Source organism: Pipra filicauda, unplaced genomic scaffold (assembly GCF_003945595.2).
Source record: "Pipra filicauda isolate LSUMZ 115617 unplaced genomic scaffold, ASM394559v2 scaffold562_size295421_pilon, whole genome shotgun sequence".
In the NCBI taxonomy this organism is placed as follows: Eukaryota; Metazoa; Chordata; class Aves; order Passeriformes; family Pipridae; genus Pipra; species Pipra filicauda.
In genome coordinates, this window is record NW_024104712.1 from 148,577 (window position 1) to 169,050 (window position 20,474).

General features: G+C 46.0%; 1 protein-coding gene across 5 annotated transcripts in view; it reads left to right on the plus strand.

The window, feature by feature from the left end:
• The window catches only part of UAP1L1 (UDP-N-acetylglucosamine pyrophosphorylase 1 like 1), a 48,067-nt gene that overhangs the window by 12,113 nt on the left and 15,480 nt on the right, over positions 1-20,474 (plus strand). For 2 of the 5 annotated variants that reach the window (XM_039387446.1, XM_039387448.1), the window contains exons 6-12: positions 456-596; positions 2,145-2,330; positions 3,057-3,123; positions 10,686-10,794; positions 17,031-17,167; positions 17,855-18,015; positions 19,706-19,815. In XM_039387446.1, coding sequence (XP_039243380.1) covers positions 456-596; positions 2,145-2,330; positions 3,057-3,123; positions 10,686-10,794; positions 17,031-17,167; positions 17,855-18,015; positions 19,706-19,815 — 911 coding nt within the window. Of the gene's footprint in view, positions 1-455; positions 597-2,144; positions 2,331-3,056; positions 3,124-4,081; positions 6,392-8,261; positions 8,442-10,685; positions 10,795-17,030; positions 17,168-17,854; positions 18,016-19,705; positions 19,816-20,474 lie in introns of those variants that run through there. The other 3 variants (XM_039387447.1, XM_027720419.2, XM_027720423.2) reach the window with 3 other exon arrangements.

The window sequence follows — 20,474 nt, forward strand, 5'->3', positions numbered from 1 at the left end:
ACAGAGTTTGCGAGAGAGGGTGAAGTTGTGGGTGGACTCTGCAACACCTTGGTGTTGCGGAATGGAGATGTGATGCTGGGCATTTAGTGAGCAGCAGTATGACCCTCCTGATCCATCCCTGGGTGAGGGATCTGCTCTGCTCCGTTGTCATCCCAATCAGATAATTTGGGTTGCCTTTTTTTTTTAACCTCTGCCTGCAATTTCAGCTTGAAGCCAAGTACGCCCTCTTCTCTGACTGTCATGTCCCACTGGTACAGGGAGAGCCACTGGCCAGGCTGCTCTGCTCAGTGAAGTGTTTCCTGGATGTGACTTGCATCGCTGGGGAGAGAGCAACACCCACAACAGCTGAGAGATGACTCAGAGCAGTAATAAGACATCTGCTTCCCACAAGTGTATTGCTTTTTTTTTTCTAAGTGGGCATGAAGTAAATGAACTTGTTTCTTCTGCTTTTGCAGGAAATGTGAGCCGCAGCTGAAGCATCATGTAGCCATAAAGAAGGTGCCCTACATTGACAAGGAGGGAAATCTGGTAAAACCACTAAAACCGAACGGGATAAAGCTGGAGAAGTTTGTGTTTGATGTGTTCCAGTTCTCTAAGTTAGTGGCAGACATTGTTTTACTTTTCCCCTTCTCAATGTTTGTTTGAATGACTGTAGGTTGTAACAGGCTGTCTGAGGGAGCACGTGGTTTTTGTGGGTGGCTTGTTAGGAAGGCTGTTGAATCTACGCCCAGTTCCAACCCAACAGTAACGGCACAGTTCCAAGGGGAGCTCATGGGGCGCTCAGAACATGCACTGACCCTGCTCCCAGATTGATCATCTTGCCAAGGATGTGTTGGCTGGTCTGGCCTCTGCCAGCCTGGGAAAAATAAAAGGAAATCGAGTGCAAAGCACATGAAGCCCACGTTGCAGTGTTCAGACTTGCAAAAATTGGGTCTTTCAGGATTGAGGCTTCCATGGCAACTGCAGCTCCGGTTACGTTTTTGGGTGCTGTCATGCCAGGGCTCAGTGTGCACCCTTTGTGCTTGGAAAACAGTTTGCTTAAGCACGGTGGGGCCAAGTTACAGTTGCTGTGGGAACTGTCAGTGTTGACTTGCCAAGCTCTACAACATAGCTGAGAGTGCTCTGCCTTATGCAGTCAGGGGTACTTGTGCCTAGGGAATTGGGATTTTAATAATGTAGAAATTTAGCATGTGTTCTTATAAAACCTATTTTCCAAGGTCTTAAATTCAGCAGTGAAGATTCTGTTTTAGGCTTAAATAAATGGCAAAGAGAGACCTCAGACAAACTGAATTATCTTTGTTTGGGGATAGTATTTCCTTTTTTAGAGGATTTCCTTTAGGATTGAGGGCTCAAAGTTTGAACCAGTCTCTATTTCCTGACATGTGTTCAGTAAAGTATTATCAAACCAAAGGCAAAAAGCAGAGTGATATAAACAGCGCTGAATTCTGAGCTGTGTCAGGACTTATTTGCATGCAGCGATTCCTTATGCTTTTTTAACACCTCAAAACCAACTTGGCAGCTGTGCTTCACACATGAAGTGGAGAAACGCACAGATACTGCTGTGGGGCTTTTTAAATTTGCATTCCCATTTCTGGTAAACAGCTGTACTTAACATTCACCTGTGAGGCCTCCCATACTGCTTTTTCCCTGGGAACTGGTGTCCTTAGTTGGTCCTGACCTACAGACACCCAAGCGGAGTGGGCATTTTTTGGGCAATTTTTGGCTCTGCAGTGAGTACACAGCTCGCACTGTGTCCGAGCTCTGGGCATCTTTGTGCTCTCCATCCTTCTGTGGTCTGAGTTATTTTGTCTGGGAGCCTCCCAATGTCTGGAGGAGTTTCTGTGGAATCTCTGCAGAACTGTTGCTTTTCTTCTCACCTGAGTGCAGCCTCCAGAGGGTCAGGAGGTTACTGTTATGTTCCCAAAGAGACAAGGCTTCGTGTGTTTTTCCATCCTACAGGCCTGGTACTCCTTGGCTCTTCAGGTGGGTGGTGGGCTTCCCGTGGCTTGACTGCCCCAGGCTGCATACATCACTGCTCCTTAAAATATGTATGAGCCTTTCCCCATGAACGTTGTTGTTGCATTAGCAGCACTGATGACTAGCTCTGGTTTTCATGATCATTGTTTTCTCCCCTTTGCTTGTAGGAATTTTGTGGCATTTGAGGTTTTGAGAGAAGAAGAGTTCTCGCCACTAAAAAATGCAGACACGGCTGACAAAGACACTCCTACCACTGCTCGGCAAGCCCTTCTGGCCCAGCATTACCGCTGGGCTCTCAAGGCTGGGGCCAGATTTGTGGATGAAAATGGTTGCAGGATACCAGAGAAACTCAGGTATGAACCTCAGTGACCTCCTCTGCAGCTTCTCTGATGGGACTGCCCAGCCAGGCTAGGCTCTCCAAAACCGTGTTTTCGTGTAGTCACAGGGTGGCTCAGAATGATTTTCGTTCAGCTGGTGCTCTCTTGATGTGCAGGTTGGTGTCTATTACAGCTCCTGCTCCTCTAGTGACTGTGGGTGCTCCAGGCAGTCAGCACAAGGGGGCTCTGGGTGTTATCTCTGCAGATCCCTGCCCTTGGGGTCATGAATTGACCCCTCCTATAGCACCACTAAACAGGGGCAGTCTTTTCTGTCACTCTGGGTTTAGCCAGCCCGAGGAATTTTAATTTGTAGGCCCTGCGAGCTTTTCTGAATGTGGACCCAACGGGATTCTCAGGTGGGCTTACGGATTGACTATTACAGTGATTACCAATTCAGATACTTCCTGTGTCATGTGGAGTGGGAAGCTGCTTTTACTTCATGGGGCCATTACTTCATCAACTCATGCTGTTAATTTTACTTGAAAAGCACCTCTATAAACGTGATGCCCTGGTTTTGATGAGTAACATTTGGGACCTGCTAATTCCCTTTTATTTTCACACTTTGTGTTCAAATAGTATCTGGTGCATGTGACTATAACAAATGTCTTATCCTTCTGGATATCCTATTCTAGACAATCTTTTGAAGAAGATGGACTGTTTTTTAAGCACATCAGAAAGTTAATCCTGTGTTCTCTTCTCTAGTCTCTCAGGAACTGAAGATCCTCCAGCTGTGTGTGAGATTTCTCCGTTAGTGTCTTACTTTGGAGAGGTGAGAATAACTATCTGTGGAGCTATTTTTAAGAGTGTGCAGGTATACATCTGATTTCCTTCTGAACACAGGTGACTTCTTTAGCCTGGGCTTGTTGAGAAATGGTCAGATCAAGGGAACTGGGAATTTGGCTCTGTGCCACATTTCTGGTTCCACTATGGTTTACTCTTCAGCAGTTTGTTCACTCTCAGTTTTAGCCATCTGTAAAATGAGATTTGCAACGAGGCTGCAGTTTCATTAAGACTCACAAGCACTTTGAAATCTTCTGAATGAAAAGTGCAGAATATTAAAATTACAAAATCTATGGGTTCTGTGCTCATTTGTGCCCATCTCCCACAGGGAGTGAGTACTGACTGTGAAGTGAGATATGTGCATTGGCTTTAGGGAAAAATTTCTCAAGTTTGTCCCTCTGAAAATAATTGATCCTGAGAAACCTGTAGTAGTGAGAAGAGGATCTTCCCTGTGGTGGACAGACGGAGTGAAACAGTGGACTGCAGGAGGATTATGTCGTCACTGTGGGGAAGGGTGTTCGTGAAACTTTACACTTTTGCTAGGTTTCCAAATGTATTAACTTGCAACAGCGACCTGCACCAAGTGTATTCCTCAACATGTGCACGTAGCAACCTTGTTGCAATTGATACCTTCTGAGAACAAAATGAATACAAGGCAATTTAAGATGACTTCCCTTTGCTAGGATTATTCTAATTTTAGCTAAGAACACCTTCCCATGCCTGCCCCTCCCCAGGAAGCTAGTTTCTGAGATGGTGTTTTACGGTTTGTTGGTGCCACTCCTTCATGAACCCCAGGCTTGGGGCTGAAACCCTTTCCATCACTGGAGAAACTGTTGCTGTTGTTTGTCCTTCCCATGACCTTTCTCAGTCATTCTTTGAAGACTTAAAAATAGGTGACCAGTCTGATGCATTTGCAGCCTAACAATACTGTTCTCACACGTTCTCAGGGTCTGGAGGTGTACATGAAGAACAAAGACTTCCCTTCTCCCTTTGTACTCGATGAAACCAAGGTGGAAATGCTTGAAAATTCTTGAAGAGGGAAGCCTTTCCCCCTCATCAGATATCCGTTTTTCAGAGCCATTATGAGAACTGACATTACTAAAATGTCAGCTATGAAGTGCATTATAAAAAAAAAAAATCGCTTTGCAGTGTCTGATTGATGCCAAATCCTTGCAGCAGTTGTGTTTACACACATATTCATGCTTCCCAGTTCTGTTTGGTAACTTTGAAAGCTGGGCCTCTTACCTCAGTCTGTTTTGTACACTTGGATGTGAGTGAGGATTAACACCTTCCAGGTGTTAAACATGTCTTATATTTCTTATTTGCTGGGCACATGAATATGGAAAAGAGCCAGCCAGGGCCTAATAAATCAGCTTTGCTTCCAAGAAGATTAAATCTCTTCAGTGCATTGTTAGGTTTTTTGTTTGTGCTGGGTGGTGGGTTTTTTGTTTTGGTTTTGTTTCTAAATTATGTGCACAGCTGCAATCAGTTTGAGGCCCCATCCTGAAAAGTTAGGAAGGACTGTGGGTACTGAGGCCTTTCTCTGCAGTGATACATCTTTTCCCTAATCCTGTGATGATCAGAAGATCCAATTCAGCAGCTGCATCCTCTAAGCAGATCATACAGAGTCTGCTGTATGTAGGGATGTTGCTGTGCCTAAGCATTGCTTGAGGTTTGGACTCCAAAGCAGTCAGACTAGTTTTGCATCTGGGCTTGCTGGTGTCTTGCTTGGACTGATTGCTTCCGACAGCTGTAGTGACCTGGGTTTTTTTAATTAAAAAAAAAAAAAAGTTGATGAGAATTTTTTTTCACAACCCTCTGCTCTTCCTAGCTATAACAAACATTTGTTTTCCTTTCCATTTCCTGTTTAATGTATACCATATCCTGAGACGGGGCTCTCTCAGTAGTAAAAGGAACAAATCCCGATGGTAGAATTTAATGCTTACCCACAAAAAAAAAAAAAAAGGCTTACTCTCAGCATCACCAGGGCACACAGTAAAACACCAGCCTTGCTTCTGCATTTTCTGCCCAGGGGGTTTTCCAGCACTCTTTCACTTAGGAAATAATTCCTTAAATGCCTTCCTTTTAAATACATTACTAAACATCATGTAAAGATAAGTGTTAGCTAATGAAGGATGTTAATTGTCAGAACATATGTAGCATGTGAACTCAGTCCTGGCCAAGGGATCCCAGGATGGCCGTGATCCACCAGTGATTGTTCCTGTTCAGCCTTTGGACGCTGTCCCGGGAAGCTCATGCTCACCTGCTGCAGAACCTGCGCTGAGCAAACCTGAGTCATTTCAGCCTTGGTGAGGGCGGTGGCTGGTCTTTGCTTCAGGAGCACTCTATACGTTTCCACTAAACCTGGTGCTAGGAAAGGTAGTGAGGAAGATGTTTCATCTGCAATGTTATTTAGTGCATCAGCTTCTACTAAGGAATTGCTGATGATATTTCATTAAGCATAAATAACTTCCATGGCTTTCTGCAATTCCTGATGTGAAGCTCTATTTAGAATGTTGAGTAAGTATAAAAATGGCTTTGAGAATAAATACAGTTTGTAAGTAGGCTCAAGTTTTCCAAAGAAAGCATCTAAATGTTAATATCAGAGTTTTTGGTTATAAAGTGTTTCTGCATGAACTTGAGTAACGAGCCTTTCACACATGCAGACCAGCTAATGACAGTTCTAATTACCTCAGCTGGCATGTGCAGCCAGTAATTCTCATTTAGTATAAATGAAGCATTTGTCATGACACTCAGTTCTGTAGTCTTTTTGCACAGTGTTTCTGTGGTACATTCCATTCCTGTCGGTCAAGTTTTATGTCCGAGAAGAAGTTGTGTTGTATCCTTTGTGAGTATTGCTCAGCAATTCTGGCACACGCTTGTTTTACGCTGCACTGTGCTATAAAGATTTCTTTTGCTCTTCGTAAAGTACTTTCTCTTTTGAAGCTTCACTTCCTGTGTACACAGAGCTGCTGACACGGGTTTCAAGGTTGTTTTCAAGGAAAAGCTGTATTAGAATGTTGAATGCTTTGTTTGTTGGGCTTTTTTTTTCTCTGTGACTCTTCACATTTTAAACTGGAACATAGAAAGAATTTTGAGAGAACTTTTAAAAAAAGAAATCTGTCCAGTATGTAACGAAGTCTTTGTATGCATTATAAAATGAAAAAAGTACCCGAAACAAAGGGAAGTCCTGTAGTACTTCAGAAACTTCTGGACATCTAAGCATTTTTACAATAAAGATGTTACTGTGATTTCTATGTGTCTGTCTGTGTTTCTTGTCTGTGAGGAAAATACCCTTGTTGTCTTTGTCCCTACATGTCGTGGGTGTTGTCACCACAGCTGCAGGACAGACAGTGTCACCAGTGGTACGGCTGGAGGCAGCAGTGTCCATGCTTCAGATTATGGGGGATGTGGGACTGAGCAGAGGGTGATTCCTGAAGGAGTTTGACACTGTGGCATCTATTTTTCATCAGAAAACAGAGGATTGTGTTCTTGTCTTCAATCCTGTTTATTTTTTCCAAGCTTTTCAGCTCAGTTTACTCATGGAAGGGAGTTTAATTGTGGGTGGTGGTTGTTTGTCTTATTTCAAGTCAATTTGAGTGATCTGGCTCTGAGTCAGGCTCTCCCAGCTGAGCACTTGCTGGAATGCAAATTTTGCTTTGCTGCACAGTGACAGACATCTTAAACAGGGCTCTATTTATAGCACAATCTGTAGGGGAAGTTCGTAATGTGTCACAAATGGCATATTGTCCTGTTTTGGGGGTTTAGTGCTGAACCCAGCAAATGTCAGATCTTCCTTTCTTACCTATTCCCCCCATGTTTCTCTCTTGACACCCCTGCAAAGGCTGCTGGTGGGTTTAATGTGTTTTTAAGCTACATGAATCAGTAGTTTCCTGTGGTAGGAAAATGAATACTAAAAATGAATGCGTGCTTCAGGCATCTTAAATTGTACCCGTGCTTGTTTATGCAGTGTTCATATTTACCAGAATTTTTGCTTGCTTAGTTTTCTTAATCATGAAATGCTCAGAAAACACAAAAGTCTCAGTTTTATCTGGATATCTAGTGTGAGGTGGATTCCAAATGTAAAGGGGCAAATGATGCACGCTAACGTGCCAGTTAGGCACAGCTGGAGGTGAATTCAGCGCCAGGAGTTAGAGCAGCTGCTTCAATGCCACTCTCTTCCTGTTGGGACTAGGAACCTGAGACAGAAGTAATGGTTATTACAAACCTGGTCACGCTTTGGCTGTGAACGTGTACATCACTAAACAATGCTCTTCCATACTCCCACTGATAACACCCCTCCTCCTCAGGGAAGATGCAGGGAACTATTTGCACAGGTTGGAGGTCTGTGGAGGAGCAGCTGTGGGATGAGTGCATCCTGCTGAGTACAAAAATTCAGTGCCAGGTCTCATGGAAGGGTTTATTTGTACAACTGCTTAAGTTGCTTTTCACCCACTCACATACATCCTCTCATAGATTCCGGTCGTCTCCTCTCAGGCCCGTGTTCCTGCATGGCTTGCTGTAAAACTGTCTCGGGTTCTCAGTGGCAGCCGATGATGACATGAGACAGCTCTTCCCCGTCCTCTCGGAGTTAGCAGCAGTTTGGGTTTCCCTTGGCTGTGCTCCCTAGCAGGAGGAGCAGCGGTGTCCGTGTCCCCTCGTGTGGGGCCACAGTGCCCCGTGCTGCTGGGTTGGGCCTCCCCATGGGAGCTGCACCTTCCCGGGCTCGGCTGATGGGAGCTTGCGGGCCAAGTGTTGAGTTGATTTTCCTCAGAACCTCCCACGTGCACGTTTTCATTTCTCGTGCTCCCATGCCAGTGTTTCTGTGAACGGTCTCAACGGCGTAATCTCACCACATCGAGGAACAGCGAGGGTTCCCACACTCTCCTTTCCTCACTGCCTGCCCCGGCATCTGCCGTCCTCCTAGCCAGGGCCCGGCTCGGCGGGGAGCGCAGGGACAGCGAGAGACAAGGACCAAATCCGCGCAGCCCTGGCCCGAAGGGGGAACCCGTGAGGGGGGCGGGAGGTGCCATTCGGTCGCGCCCCGCCCCGGTGCCATCGAGCGCGGACGCGCCGCCGCCAGAGCGGCACCGGAAGCGGTTCCCGGAAGCGGCCGCTCCGTCCCGCGGTGCGATGGCGGCCGGCGGCCCCTGAGGCGCCGCTATGTATGCGGGAGCCGCCGCCGCCGCCGCCGCCGCGGGGCCACCGCGCCGGGACTTCATCTCCGTCAGTCTCGGCCCAGAGGAGACGGTCGGGGCTGGCGGCTACAACAACAGCAAGGCCTGGCGGCGGCGCTCCTGCTGGCGGGTGAGAGCCGCGCGGGGAGCTGTGCGGTACCGCGGGCACCCCGGGCTGGGTGCGGGGGGCACCTGACGATGAGGGAGCGCTGTTGGGCCGGGCGATCGGGATGTCCCTGCGCTTGGGTGCAGCTGCACTGCCATGAGGGACCTGCCTTGGCCCACCCCGTTCCGAGCTGGGCTGGGGCCGTGGCTGTGCGCCCCGGGGCGGCCCTGGGCTCGGCTCTGCTGTCAGGGGCTGCTCCGCGCCGGGTAGGGGGGTGTGGGGCGCGGGTTGGCGGAGGGAGCTCCACGTCATGTCTTAATTTTCACGAACAAAGCTGGGGGGGCGGGGGGGAATACTGTAAAATCCTGTGCTCTGATAGTGGGCATTTGGAGGGCAGTGCTGCGCTCTGTGGACACGAATGAGTGGGGTGAGATTTGGTCTCCGTGCCTCTGTTCCCTGTTTTAAGGCTTGAAGGAGGCGCCCTGTCTTCTGCCCTGGGAGAGTAAAGGGGACAGTTCTGCTTTCTGTGTGACGAGAGGGGTCCCCTGGCAGAGCTCTGGGGAAATGACCATCTTGTCTGCTTGTGGGTAGGGAGCTTTACTGGGAGTGGGAGTCTTGGGCCCGGAGAGTCTTATATGAGAAAGAGTGAGTCAAAAGGACTCGATAACCTTTGTTACAGATGATGAATAGTCACCTACAGAGGATTTACAGGTTGTCAGATGAAGCATTTGAAGATCTTGTTTAGGGACACATTCTCACAGTTCTCTTTTATTACCAACTTGAGAAATGTGGGTCCTTCATTTCACCCTTTACTTTATCCTTATTCTTTGGGAACAAAAAACCAATAAGATGGTGGTAGATACCCTCATGTGTTCTTGTGCCTCATTCCTGCCTGTCCCAAGATACCATAGTCAATCCCTCTTTTCTTGTCCTACCTTGAGGAATCACAAGGCTGCCGGTTTTCAAGCATCCTTCTGCAGCAGGGAGATGGTGATATGGTTTGCCGTGCAGGTAGAGCAAAAGATGACAGAGTGGGACTGGCATCTTGCAGTGTGCACAGGGAAGGGTGTGCAGGATTCCTGTACTGCCAAGAGAGCAGGAGGAAAACAGGAAACTTTATGTGCTATGGGGCTCGCAGTGTGAGCACATCGACAGTTCTGACTGGCTGTTGCTAAGAGGATGAGGACTGTGGGAAGTGCTATGGGGTGTCATGTGGTTGGTAGGAAGGATTATTCCTGAGTGTATCATTGGAAACTTAAGTTTGCTCTCTGTATGCCAAAACCAATATTAGTGAATGTCAATGGGACTTTTGGAAAAGTAACAATGGTACTTTAGCAGTTAATGTTTAACTCCAACTTGTTCTCTCTGTAAATACAGGTTAACGTACATAAGCCTCTCTCATGCTAATATACCATTTGCTCTCTGATTTTTAGTGATTGTTGCCTATACTTCAGTTTCAACAATAGATTTTTGCCCAGGATTAAACTTGGAAACGTTGTGGATTTGTCTTGTTCGTTGTTGTGGTATTTTACTTCATTTTCATGCTGCTGCAGGTCGGTGACTTTCTGTGTGGTGCGGGACCTGTTCTGTGTGACAGTTCCCATGTTTATCAGAGGCAGGATGCCTGGCTTCTCTTTCACAGATTGGCAGAATATTCTGAGTTGGAAGGGACCCACAAGGATCATTGAGTCCAACTCTTGAAGTGAATGGCCCGTACGGGGATTGAACCCGTGACCTATCCAGTGACTGGTGCTCAGCTTATTTTGAGCCTTTCTTCTTTGCTGCAGTAACATTTTTAGTTTTCCTACCACTTGCTTCTGTTCTTATTTTGCATATGCACTGCGCAGTACCTCCCCAGCCAGGAGGAAAGAGGCTTTTGGCTGATTTCCCAGTTGACATCGGGGCATCTGCAGATGGAGATCTCAGGTTAGGCAGTGCAGGTTGTGATGAAAGTCAGCTGTAGTTGAAGCTCTGTGGGATCCTTGGCATTCGGCAGGTTCTGAGGTTCTTGCAGCAAGTGCCTCTGATATTTCTGTGAGCTTGCTGTGCCACATGCTAGCTGGTTAGATTCCTGTTTTCTCTGTCATCAAAGAAAATAAGCAATGGATATCTGCATTTGGAAACAGGGTAAAATTAAACGTACTGGGTTTTGTGTTTCTTAATCTGAGTGAACCGGTAAGAGTTAATTTTTAACTGTTAATTTTTAACTGAGTAGACTCTTAATGTCGTGCTAAATGTTCTTCCTCTCACTTCTTTTCTCTCCTAAAGAAATGGAAGCAGCTGTCCCGACTCCAGCGGAGTGTCATTCTCTTCCTGTTTGCCTTCTTGGCAGTCTGTGGAGTCATTTCGTACACAAGCATGGGAGAAGCATGGAAAAGTATGTGTTCTGTACAGCTCGAATTGCCTGTGAGGTGTTAGTTAGGAAATTGTATTTCTTATAACCAGTTTTAATTTCTATTGACAGTGCCTGGGTGTATTCATTAAAGCACAGGTGTGAGATAATTTTATGTGAAGTTTCAATGACTTAATTCTTAATCAGAAATATTTTTCATATCTCTTTTCTTTGTTTAGCTTGGCTAGAGCAACGTTTTATTTTAGTTGATGTCCTGGTTTTGAGCAGGACAGGGTTAAATTTTTGCAGTAGCCGGGAGGGGGCGTGGCTAGGGCCCAGATGTTATTCTGTACAACCTCACTTCATTGCTGGGGGCAGAAGGGTGGGGGAACAGGGGCAGTGGGGGAGTGGTGGTGGTGGTGGTGGTGGTGGTGAAGGGACTCTGAGAGCGGCAGTGTGGGTTTGAAGAGCCTTGTTGGGGGCACTGAGTTGGGGAATACCATTGCTAAACCATAACAGCTCTAGTTGGTGCCCAGTGTGAGGCACAAAGTGCTGAGGTAACAACAGATCTGCCCAGAGCAGGTTGAAAACAAGTTTGATCTAAGCATTTGTTATATTAGGTACAGAACCACTGGTCATGGTGTTGCTTGGTCTGTTCACATGGTTGTGGTACCTAACCCTGTATATATTCCTCTATGTGCTCCTTGTGGGGATCTTCTTCAGAGCAGGGAGAGGGATCAGGATTGCTTTGTTGCTGTAGTGTGGGTTTTCAGTTTATGACATGATAACATCAAGGGCAACGAGGGTCATTTGGGATATGTGTTCAGTGTTGCTCTCCTACCATACCTTGAGCACTACCTTTGGGAGTCCAGTAATAATCATACCCATTCTGTGTGGGGAACAGGGGAGGATGATTTTCCCCAGCCTTTCACCCCCCTTTCCTCCTTCGGGCCTGTTACAACAGCTTTTGAGATTTTTGAATTCCTTTGGATGTTAAGGAAAGCATGTTCTTGTTGCCAAGTCTGCCAGGTGTCCTCAGTGCAGTCCACACCATGTTTAGAGTCAAAGAGATTTCTAGGAAGGTCATTCAGAGGTCTGCCCCGAGGGTGGCTAGTCATGAGTGGCATGGAATGTGGGAGAAAATGGGCCAGCTTTTGGGGAAATTCTCTGCTGCAATGGTTTGGAAGTTCACCCCTGAACAGCTACCGCACCCTGATAAAGTGGCAGAATATTTGAAAGGAGAATGCTGTGGCAACTCCAGAAAGGAGCAACTTATTGCAGTGTGTTAGGCCCTGGCTACTGTTTGAGACACTCTCATCACCAGACAGCACCCTCAGGGGGAGGAGGAGGAAAGCAGAGCAACAGCCACAGTGACCACTCAGACTGCAGCTGAGCCAAAGGAACAACCCATGCCAGTAGCAGTTGCCCCTATACATGAGAAAAAATCCAAAACCAAATCAGTTTGCTTAGTGAGGCATGAAGAGGAAGTAGGGCCCTCAGAACAGGAGGAAGAGGCAGGGCCAGAGATAATCACCCGATCCCCATCCTTGGGTGACCTGTGAGATGCGTGAAAAGATTTCGGCTGCTAGTCAGGTGAGCCCCTGGTGACCTGGTTACTCTGGTGCTGGGCTTTTGCGGCCCACAATAGGAAACTAGACGGCAGTGAAGCCAAGCAACTGGGATCCCTGTCCCAGGATGGGGGCACTGACCAGGGAATTTGGAAGAGGACAGAAACACTCAGCCTCTGCCCCAGGGATGGAAACACAACCTCACTATTTGCATGGACTGGAAAAGCTGGTAGCCCATGGCTTGGACAAGTGTATCCTCTCCTGGATTAGGAGCTGGCTGGAGGGTCGGGCCCGGAGAGTGCTGGTGAATGGAGCTGCATCCAGCTGGTGGCCGGTCACTAGTGGTGTTCCCCAGGGGTCTGTGTTGGGTCCAGTCCTGTTTAACATCTTTACTGATGATTTAGATGAGGGGATTGAGTCCATCATCAGCAAATTTGCTGATGACACCAAATTGGGAGGGAGTGTCGACCTGCTGGAAGGCAGGAGGGCTCTGCAGAGGGATCTGGATAGACTTGAGAGATGGGCTGATTCCAATGGGATGAAGTTCAATAAAGCCAAGTGCCGGGTCCTGCACTTTGGCCACAACAACCCCCTGCAGCGCTACAGGCTGGGCACAGAGTGGCTGGAAAGCAGCCAGGCAGAAAGGGACCTGGGGGTACTAATTGACAGGAAGCTCAACATGAGCCAACAGTGTGCCCAGGTGGCCAAGAAGGCCAATGGGATCTTGTCCTGTATCAAAAATAGCGTGGCCAGCAGGACCAGGGAAGTGATCCTTCCCCTGTACTCTGCGTTGGTGAGGCCACACCTTGAGTATTGTGTTCAGTTCTGGGCCCCTCAGTTCAGAAAGGATATTGAGGTGCTGGAGCGGGTCCAGAGAAGAGCAACAAGGCTGGTGAAGGGACTGGAGCATAAGTCCTATGGGGAGAGGCTGAGGGAGCTGGGGTTGTTTAGCCTGGAGAAGAGGAGGCTCAGAGGTGACCTCATCGCCGTCTATAACTACCTGAAGGGAAGTTCTAGCCAGGTGGGGGTTGGTCTCTTCTCTCAGGCACTCAGCAATAGGACAAGGGGGCACGGGCTTAAGCTCCGCCAGGGGAAATTTAAGTTGGATATCAGGAGAAAATTCTTTACAGAGAGAGTAATCAGGCATTGGAATGGGCTGCCCAGAGAGGTGGCGGATTCACCGTCCCTGGAGATTTTTAAACGCAGATTGGACGTGGCACTGAGTGCCATGATCTAGTAAATGGACTGGATTTGGACAAGGGTTGGACTCGATGATCTCGGAGGTCTTTTCCAACCCAATCGATTCTATGATTCTATGATTCTATGGACTGATCCAGACTGCACTGGAAAAGGGTGAGGCTCCAGAACATTTGCAATACATTGATGGCATCATCACAGCAGAGGAAGTTCTTGAGAAAGGGGAGAAGATAATCCATCCTCCTGAAGGCCGGTTTTGCCATAAAACAAAGTAAGGTCAAGGGACCTGCCCAGGAAATTAAGTTTGTGAGGGTAAAATGGCAAGATGGGCATTGTGAGATTTCAGTGGATGTGGTCAACGAAATACCAGCTGTGTCCTCAGCCACCAGCAAGAAGGAAATGCAGGCTTTCCTGGGCGCTGCGGGTTTTTGGAGGATGCATATTCCAGATTACAGTCAGATTGTCAGCCCTCTCTATCTTTTGACCTGGAAGAAAAACCATTTCAAGTGGGACCCTGAACAACAACCTTTTGACCGAATTAAACAGGAGGTTGCTCATGTAGTAGGCCTGAGGTCAGTCAGGACAGAACAAGATGTGAAAAATGTGTTCTACACCGCAGCTGGGGAGAATGGCCCTTCCTGGAGTCTCTGGCAAAAAGTACCTGGGGAGACTCCAGGACAACCCCCAGGGTTCTGGAGCTGGGGATACAAAGGATCTGAGGTCTGCTACACCCCAACTGAAAAAGAGATCCTAGCAGCTTCTGAAGGAGTTTGATCCACTTCAGAAGTGATTGGCACTGAAGCACAGCTCCTCCTGGCACCCCAACTGCCAGTGCTGGGCTGAGTGTTCAACGGGAAAGTCCCTTACACACATCATGCCACTGATGCCACATGAAGTGAATTGCTCTGATCACACAGCAAGCTCAAATAGGAGACCCCAATTACCCAGAGATCTTGGAGGTCATCAGTAATTGGCCTGAAGGGGAAAATTTCAGACTGTCATCATCAGAGGATGAAAAGGTGACACGTGCTGAGGAGGCCCCACCATATAATCAGCTACCAGAAAATGAAAGGAGACACGCTTTCTTCACTGACGGTTCCTGCTGTATTGAAGGGACATACTGAAAATGGAAAGCTGCCATGTGGAGTCCTGTGCGGCAGGTCACAGAAGCTTTTGAGGGACAAGGTGGATCAAGTCAGGTTGCAGAGTTGAAGGCCATCCAGCTGACTTGAGATATCACTGAACAAGAGAAATGGCCAGTGCTCGACCTCTACACTGACTCGTGGGTTGTGGCAAATTCTCTGGGGGGTGCCTGGACCTGTGGAAAAAGACCGGTTGGCAGCACAGAGGGAAACCCATCTGGGCTGCTGAACTGGGGCAACTGTGCCCAGGTAGAGTAGTTGGCTGTTAAAATACATCATGTAAGATACACAAGTACCCAAGAGTCGGGCTACTGAAGAACATCACAACAGACAGGTGGATCAGGCTGCCAAGATTTAAGTGTCTTAGGTGGCTCTGGACTGGTAACGCAAGGGGAAATTACTTCTGGATCAGTGGGCCCATGACCCTTCAGGTCATCAGGGGAGAGGTGCAACATCCAGATGGGCTCGTGATCGAAGGGTGGACTTAGCCATGGACATCATCTCCCAGGTTATCCGTAACTGTGAAACATGCGCTGCAGTCAAGCAGGACCAAGTGAGTAAAGTCTCTGATGTGGGAGGCAATGGTCAAAATATAAATATGGAGAGGCCTGGCAAATTGATCACGTCACACTCCTACAAACCCACCAAGGCAAGTGCCACATGCTGACAGTGGTGGAAACAACCACTGGATGGCTGCAGACACACCCTGTGCCTCACACCACTGCCTGGAACACCATCCTGGGCCTGGAAAAGCAAGTCATGTGGTGACATGGCCCCCAGAGAGAATTGAGTTGGACAATGGAACTCATTTCAAAAACAGCCTCATAGACCCCTGGGCCAGAGAGCATGGAATGGAGTGGATGTATCATATTTCCTATCATGCACCAACCTCTGGTGCATGAATTGTACAACGGACTGTTAAAAACCACATTGAAAGTAATGGGTGGTGGGACCTTCAAACATTGGGATTTGCATTTAATGAAGGCCACCTGGTTAGTTAACACCTCTCTCTCTACCAGTCTAGCTGGGCCTATCCAATCAAAACCTCCACATACTGTAAAAGGTGATAAAGTCCCTGTGGCACATATGCAGAATGTGTTAGGGAAGATAATTTGGATTAATCCTGCTTCAAGCAAACGCAAACCCATCCGTCGGATTGTTTTTGATCGAGGACCTGGGTGCACTTGGTGGGTAATGCATAGGGATGGGGAAACACAATGTGTCCCTCGAGGGGATTTGATTTTTGGGTGAGCACAGTCTGTAATGTTGAATTGTATGATATTGGTTGCTGAATGACGTTGCCACTGTGTGCCATAACCACCATGGACAGTGAGGGCAGACTGCTCTAAATACACCAGTTGTGAGCTCCTGATACAGCTTGAACCAACTGACAGCAGGTCTTCCTGCCCTGGAAGACATAAGGACGGATAGAACCCTGGACTAAATGAACTCAACAGACATCTTAGAAGGATGGTCTTTGACTATGGAATTTATACCTGTACTTCTGTACATTTATATATGTATATAGTTGGATGGTATAGAGGTAGGCATGGATAATGTGCAGGGTGAAGAAATCTTGGCCATGAATAGGGTCAAGAAAAGTTGTGTAGGTACATAGGTACCTGTGTGTGTGTCCTGGTTCCGGCCAGGACAGCAATAATTTTTTGCAGTAGCCATGAGGGGTTGTGGCTGAGGCTTGGATGTTATTCTACACCATGTTGTGTCATTGGGGGGTGGGGAAGGGACTATTTTGTTATTAAAATTATTGCTGTTACTGTTAATTTTCTTATCTCATTGTTGTTTCCAGTTAATTGTTCTTATCTCAACCTTTCCCTTACCTCCAATTCTCAACTCCATCCCCCGATGCAGTGGGAAGTGGGAGGAGAAAACAGGGGAGCAGAGAGCGGCAGTGTGGTTTTGGAGGGTCTCGGTGAGGGTACTGAATTTGGGAGTACCATTCCTAAACCATGACAGTTGATTAAGATTTGGTGGCTGTTTATTCTGTTTGTATTTAGATATTGGTAGCCCAAACCTAACCAGTAGAATAAGATAATCCTCTCTTGGTTTTGACTGCCCATCAGATTAGAAAATCCAAGCATTTGTACAATACTTAAGCACATTTAGCTTTGATATTATCTTACTGCCTGTATTGAGAAACTGAAAAAAAAAAAAGTGCCTTTTAGCAGCCCTTTTGTATATTAGGGAGAGGATTAATACCAAAATACACTTGTATTTAACTATTAGTGTGTGTTTATCAATGTTTTGGGAATGCACTTTTTGGAGGTGCATCCACTATGTGAATGCAGCAAATTATAAATTTCTAGCTGCAGCCTGAAGTGTTGATTCTTTGTGCTGAGCAGTTTTGTGTGTCTAGGTCTAACAAACAAGCCATTAGATGATCAGAGAACAGAACAAGAAATTCCTGGAGTAAAGCTGGCAAATCCAGCTGTTCTACCAGCACCCCAGAAAGCAGATGCCAACCGTGGAGACTACCCTGAGCTTTCGCCGCAGGTACTGAGAGAAGAAATGAGTTTTATAAAGCTACCAAAGAACTTGTGAAGGCTGCAAATAGTGCTTGGTTCCAACAGTTGTGGAGAAAGGAGTTAGAACTTGCAAAAAAAAGTCTACTCTGGGTGGAATGCTGGCCTTTCAGGAAGGGCTTTGGTGTAGCATTTCTTGCTTTATCTTTTTCATTTAAGTGTTCTGTATGCTATTTATTATTCATTGCTCTGCCAGGGAGTGCCAGGATTTTAGGTCACAGTGACCTCTTACTTGAGGCTTCACTCTGTAATTAATTTGTTTTGACTTGAGAGTGCTCTGGGCATCAGTCTCACTGTTGTGAGGAGCCTGGAGTCGTGGCTGAATAGGAGACATGAATGCAGTTGATGTCACAGTGAATCGGAGCAGCTTTTCTGAGAGCTTGAGAAATAGCAGCAGGCAGAGCAGATGTTAGGAGTGTTTGAAGGGTTATGTTTGTGGGAGATGCAACGGGAAAGGAACATCAACTGACTGTGGATTAGTGCATTAGGTCTTTAGCATACTTTCCATTCAAGGCAGAACTTGCCTGCTGATATGATAGCAAAATAAGATTTATCTGAAGCATTATTTAATGTTGTTGAGTGAATATCGTTGACTTATGGTTTGAAATTTTACCATCTTTATAACATACCAAGCACATATTTTTTTTTCTTCTCCCAGAAGCAGCCAAACCCACCTCATGTTCATCGTGGTCCTTCCAATCTTCAGATCAAGGCACCACAGAGGGACACAAGGCTGAAGACCCGACACAGTACCATCAGGGCTGTAGAAGGGCCAGTCCAGACTGATAAAGGAGAGAAAACGGAGAAATCCATTATCAGGTAGAAATGTTTCAAGCAAGCTACAGTGTTTCCCCTCTCCACCAACATCCATTGAGTATTGGAGTGATAATTGTAAGGGCTTTTTGTTTTTGTGTCTGAGGTGGTTTTCTTTCTTGTATTTGTTCTCGAGCCTGGCCTGATAACTGCTGATATTGCTAGGCTGACAGATTTCATTTCAATGAATGTGCAGCTTCTCTGATTTTACTTTTTGCATCACACAGCTGCAGAGGATTTGGAGCCCTGCGAGGCTGGCTGTATTTCTAATGCACTTAGATGCTCTTAATGTTCAGGAGGATTCTTGGTGTCCAGAGGTTTCTTCTGTTTGTTGTAATAAATATTAATGTACTGGTATCGGTACAGTAGTGCTGCTACAAGTGTCTTTGTCCTAGCCCAGGCTTGGAAAATGATAGCAGTGTCAGTACTGATTAGGGATTGGTGCCACAGTGAGCCCAGGCTAAACTGACAGAAACCACAGATGTGTAAGTAGCTGTGTGTATGTGACTGTACACAATGTGCTTACTCCTTTCTTATAAACAATTTCTCCTACAATTCAGAGACCCCTTATACACATCTAGTAGTATCTTTTGTAAAGGGTCTGTGCTGCTGTGGTTGTAGTTATACCAAGTTGTTTCCCAAGATGATATTGATTTAAGTGGTTTGATTTGGGAATAACTGAAGGAATGTAACATGGGTATAGAAAAGACTACTAAAAGTTCAGCAGATATTCTTCAGATTTGGAACACTAGGTTTGGGATTTTTATGTGTTTGTGTCCTGTTCAGCACTGGCTCAGCTGAGCTGATCGTAACATCAGAACTGTGCCTGCCTCAACATTTTGGCTGTTGGTGTTGTCTGAAAGTGTTATATTGCTGTGCTTCTGCCTGTGCTGTAACTCATAGAATTAAGCAGCTGGTAACAGGAGAATTTAGGATAGCAAGGAAAGCTTACTGAAGACTAGTTACAAATTTAAAGAATGAAAGTAAGACATGAAATATGGGATTATCTAAGTCAGAAGATATGCTGACTGTAAACAATATAAACTTTAAAGGTCCTGTAAGCCTAGTTCCTTTAGGAAGCATATCAATGAGCTCAAAGGCAACATATCTGTATATTAAGTGGTACGATCGAGATTGTTTGATCTTGATATGAACTTCGCTTGAAGTCCATCCTGAAAGACTTTTCCTTCATGAGGTTTTTCACAAAAACCTGTAGAACTGATTTATGCATCTGTGGTGGCAGGGAAGGCTTGTGACCCCATGATAGCAAAGCCCATACTTTGAGCAGCTCGTCCTTTGTGCTTCTTCGTGATTTTTTGGTGATCATCATTTGTGTGGTACTATTTAGTGTTAGTGGCTGGTGTGGCCATTTCAGAGTCGGTAGATAACAAATTACTTGTAATGCAGCATTCTCGGGTGTTTTTTATTAAATTCCATTGCCAAGATGTTTAATGAAATTCCAAGAGCTTGTAAGACACATTTCTTAATACAGCAAAATTTCTCTGGTGCAAATTTCTTTCTTTGAACAGAAAACTTATCTAGTGGACAACACAGTTATTTTGATCCTTGACACAAAATCCAACTTTTTTTTTATCAAAGTATCATGAGAAAAAGGAAATGCAGAGATAAATCCCATTCATTCACATGACTTTCTGTGACCAAAATAAGTCTTAATTACAGTCCCTTGTATTTGCAGCTGGAGAGGAGCAGTGATAGAACCTGACCAAAACACTGAACCTCCATCCAGTAAAATAAAGGAACCAGAAAAACCTTCATCTGTGGAGGCTGAAGACCAGAAGGAACCAGGTAAATAGTACAGTTAATTATACCTTTATTTCTGTTCGCTTCTATGGTTGAAATTGTGCGAATTTTCCCCATGCACATGTATTTTATTTATTGTAATTAAAGGAAACAAAAAGTTTAGGAAAGATTACTTACCTAAAACATGCAAGCCTTTCAGTGTCCTTACTCCACCATGGCAGTCTTCATGCTCGTTAGCCTTCAGAATCTGAAAGTCTTTGAATTATAGTCTCTGGGACGAGGCACATATTTCAGGATAGGATAATCTAAGGAGAGAGGTTGTGAAAGAGACAGCTTCCTTTTTCAGCAGTGGTTTTCCTTTTGTTCTCCAAATACAGGGAAAGTGACTTCCTCCCTGAACTAAACTGAACTGTTTTTAAGGCTCACCAGAAAGCTTCAGAAGTTGTTTTTGAAGTTGCTGCCCTTGTGGAGCGAAGAACCTGTTGTTCCTTCTCCTGGGTTCAACAAGGAAGTTCTGGTGTGATAAACATGGCGTATTTCAGTGTGATGTATTTGCACTTTCGCTAGCTGAATATTTATGGGGTTAGCTTTGCTGCTTGGTGTTTCCCACTCTAGAAGTCTTTGTTTACAATTTTGAAAAATTTCAGCTAATGGGCTTGAAATTTTCCATGGTGGATGTGTAACATAAAATTCATGTGATGGCA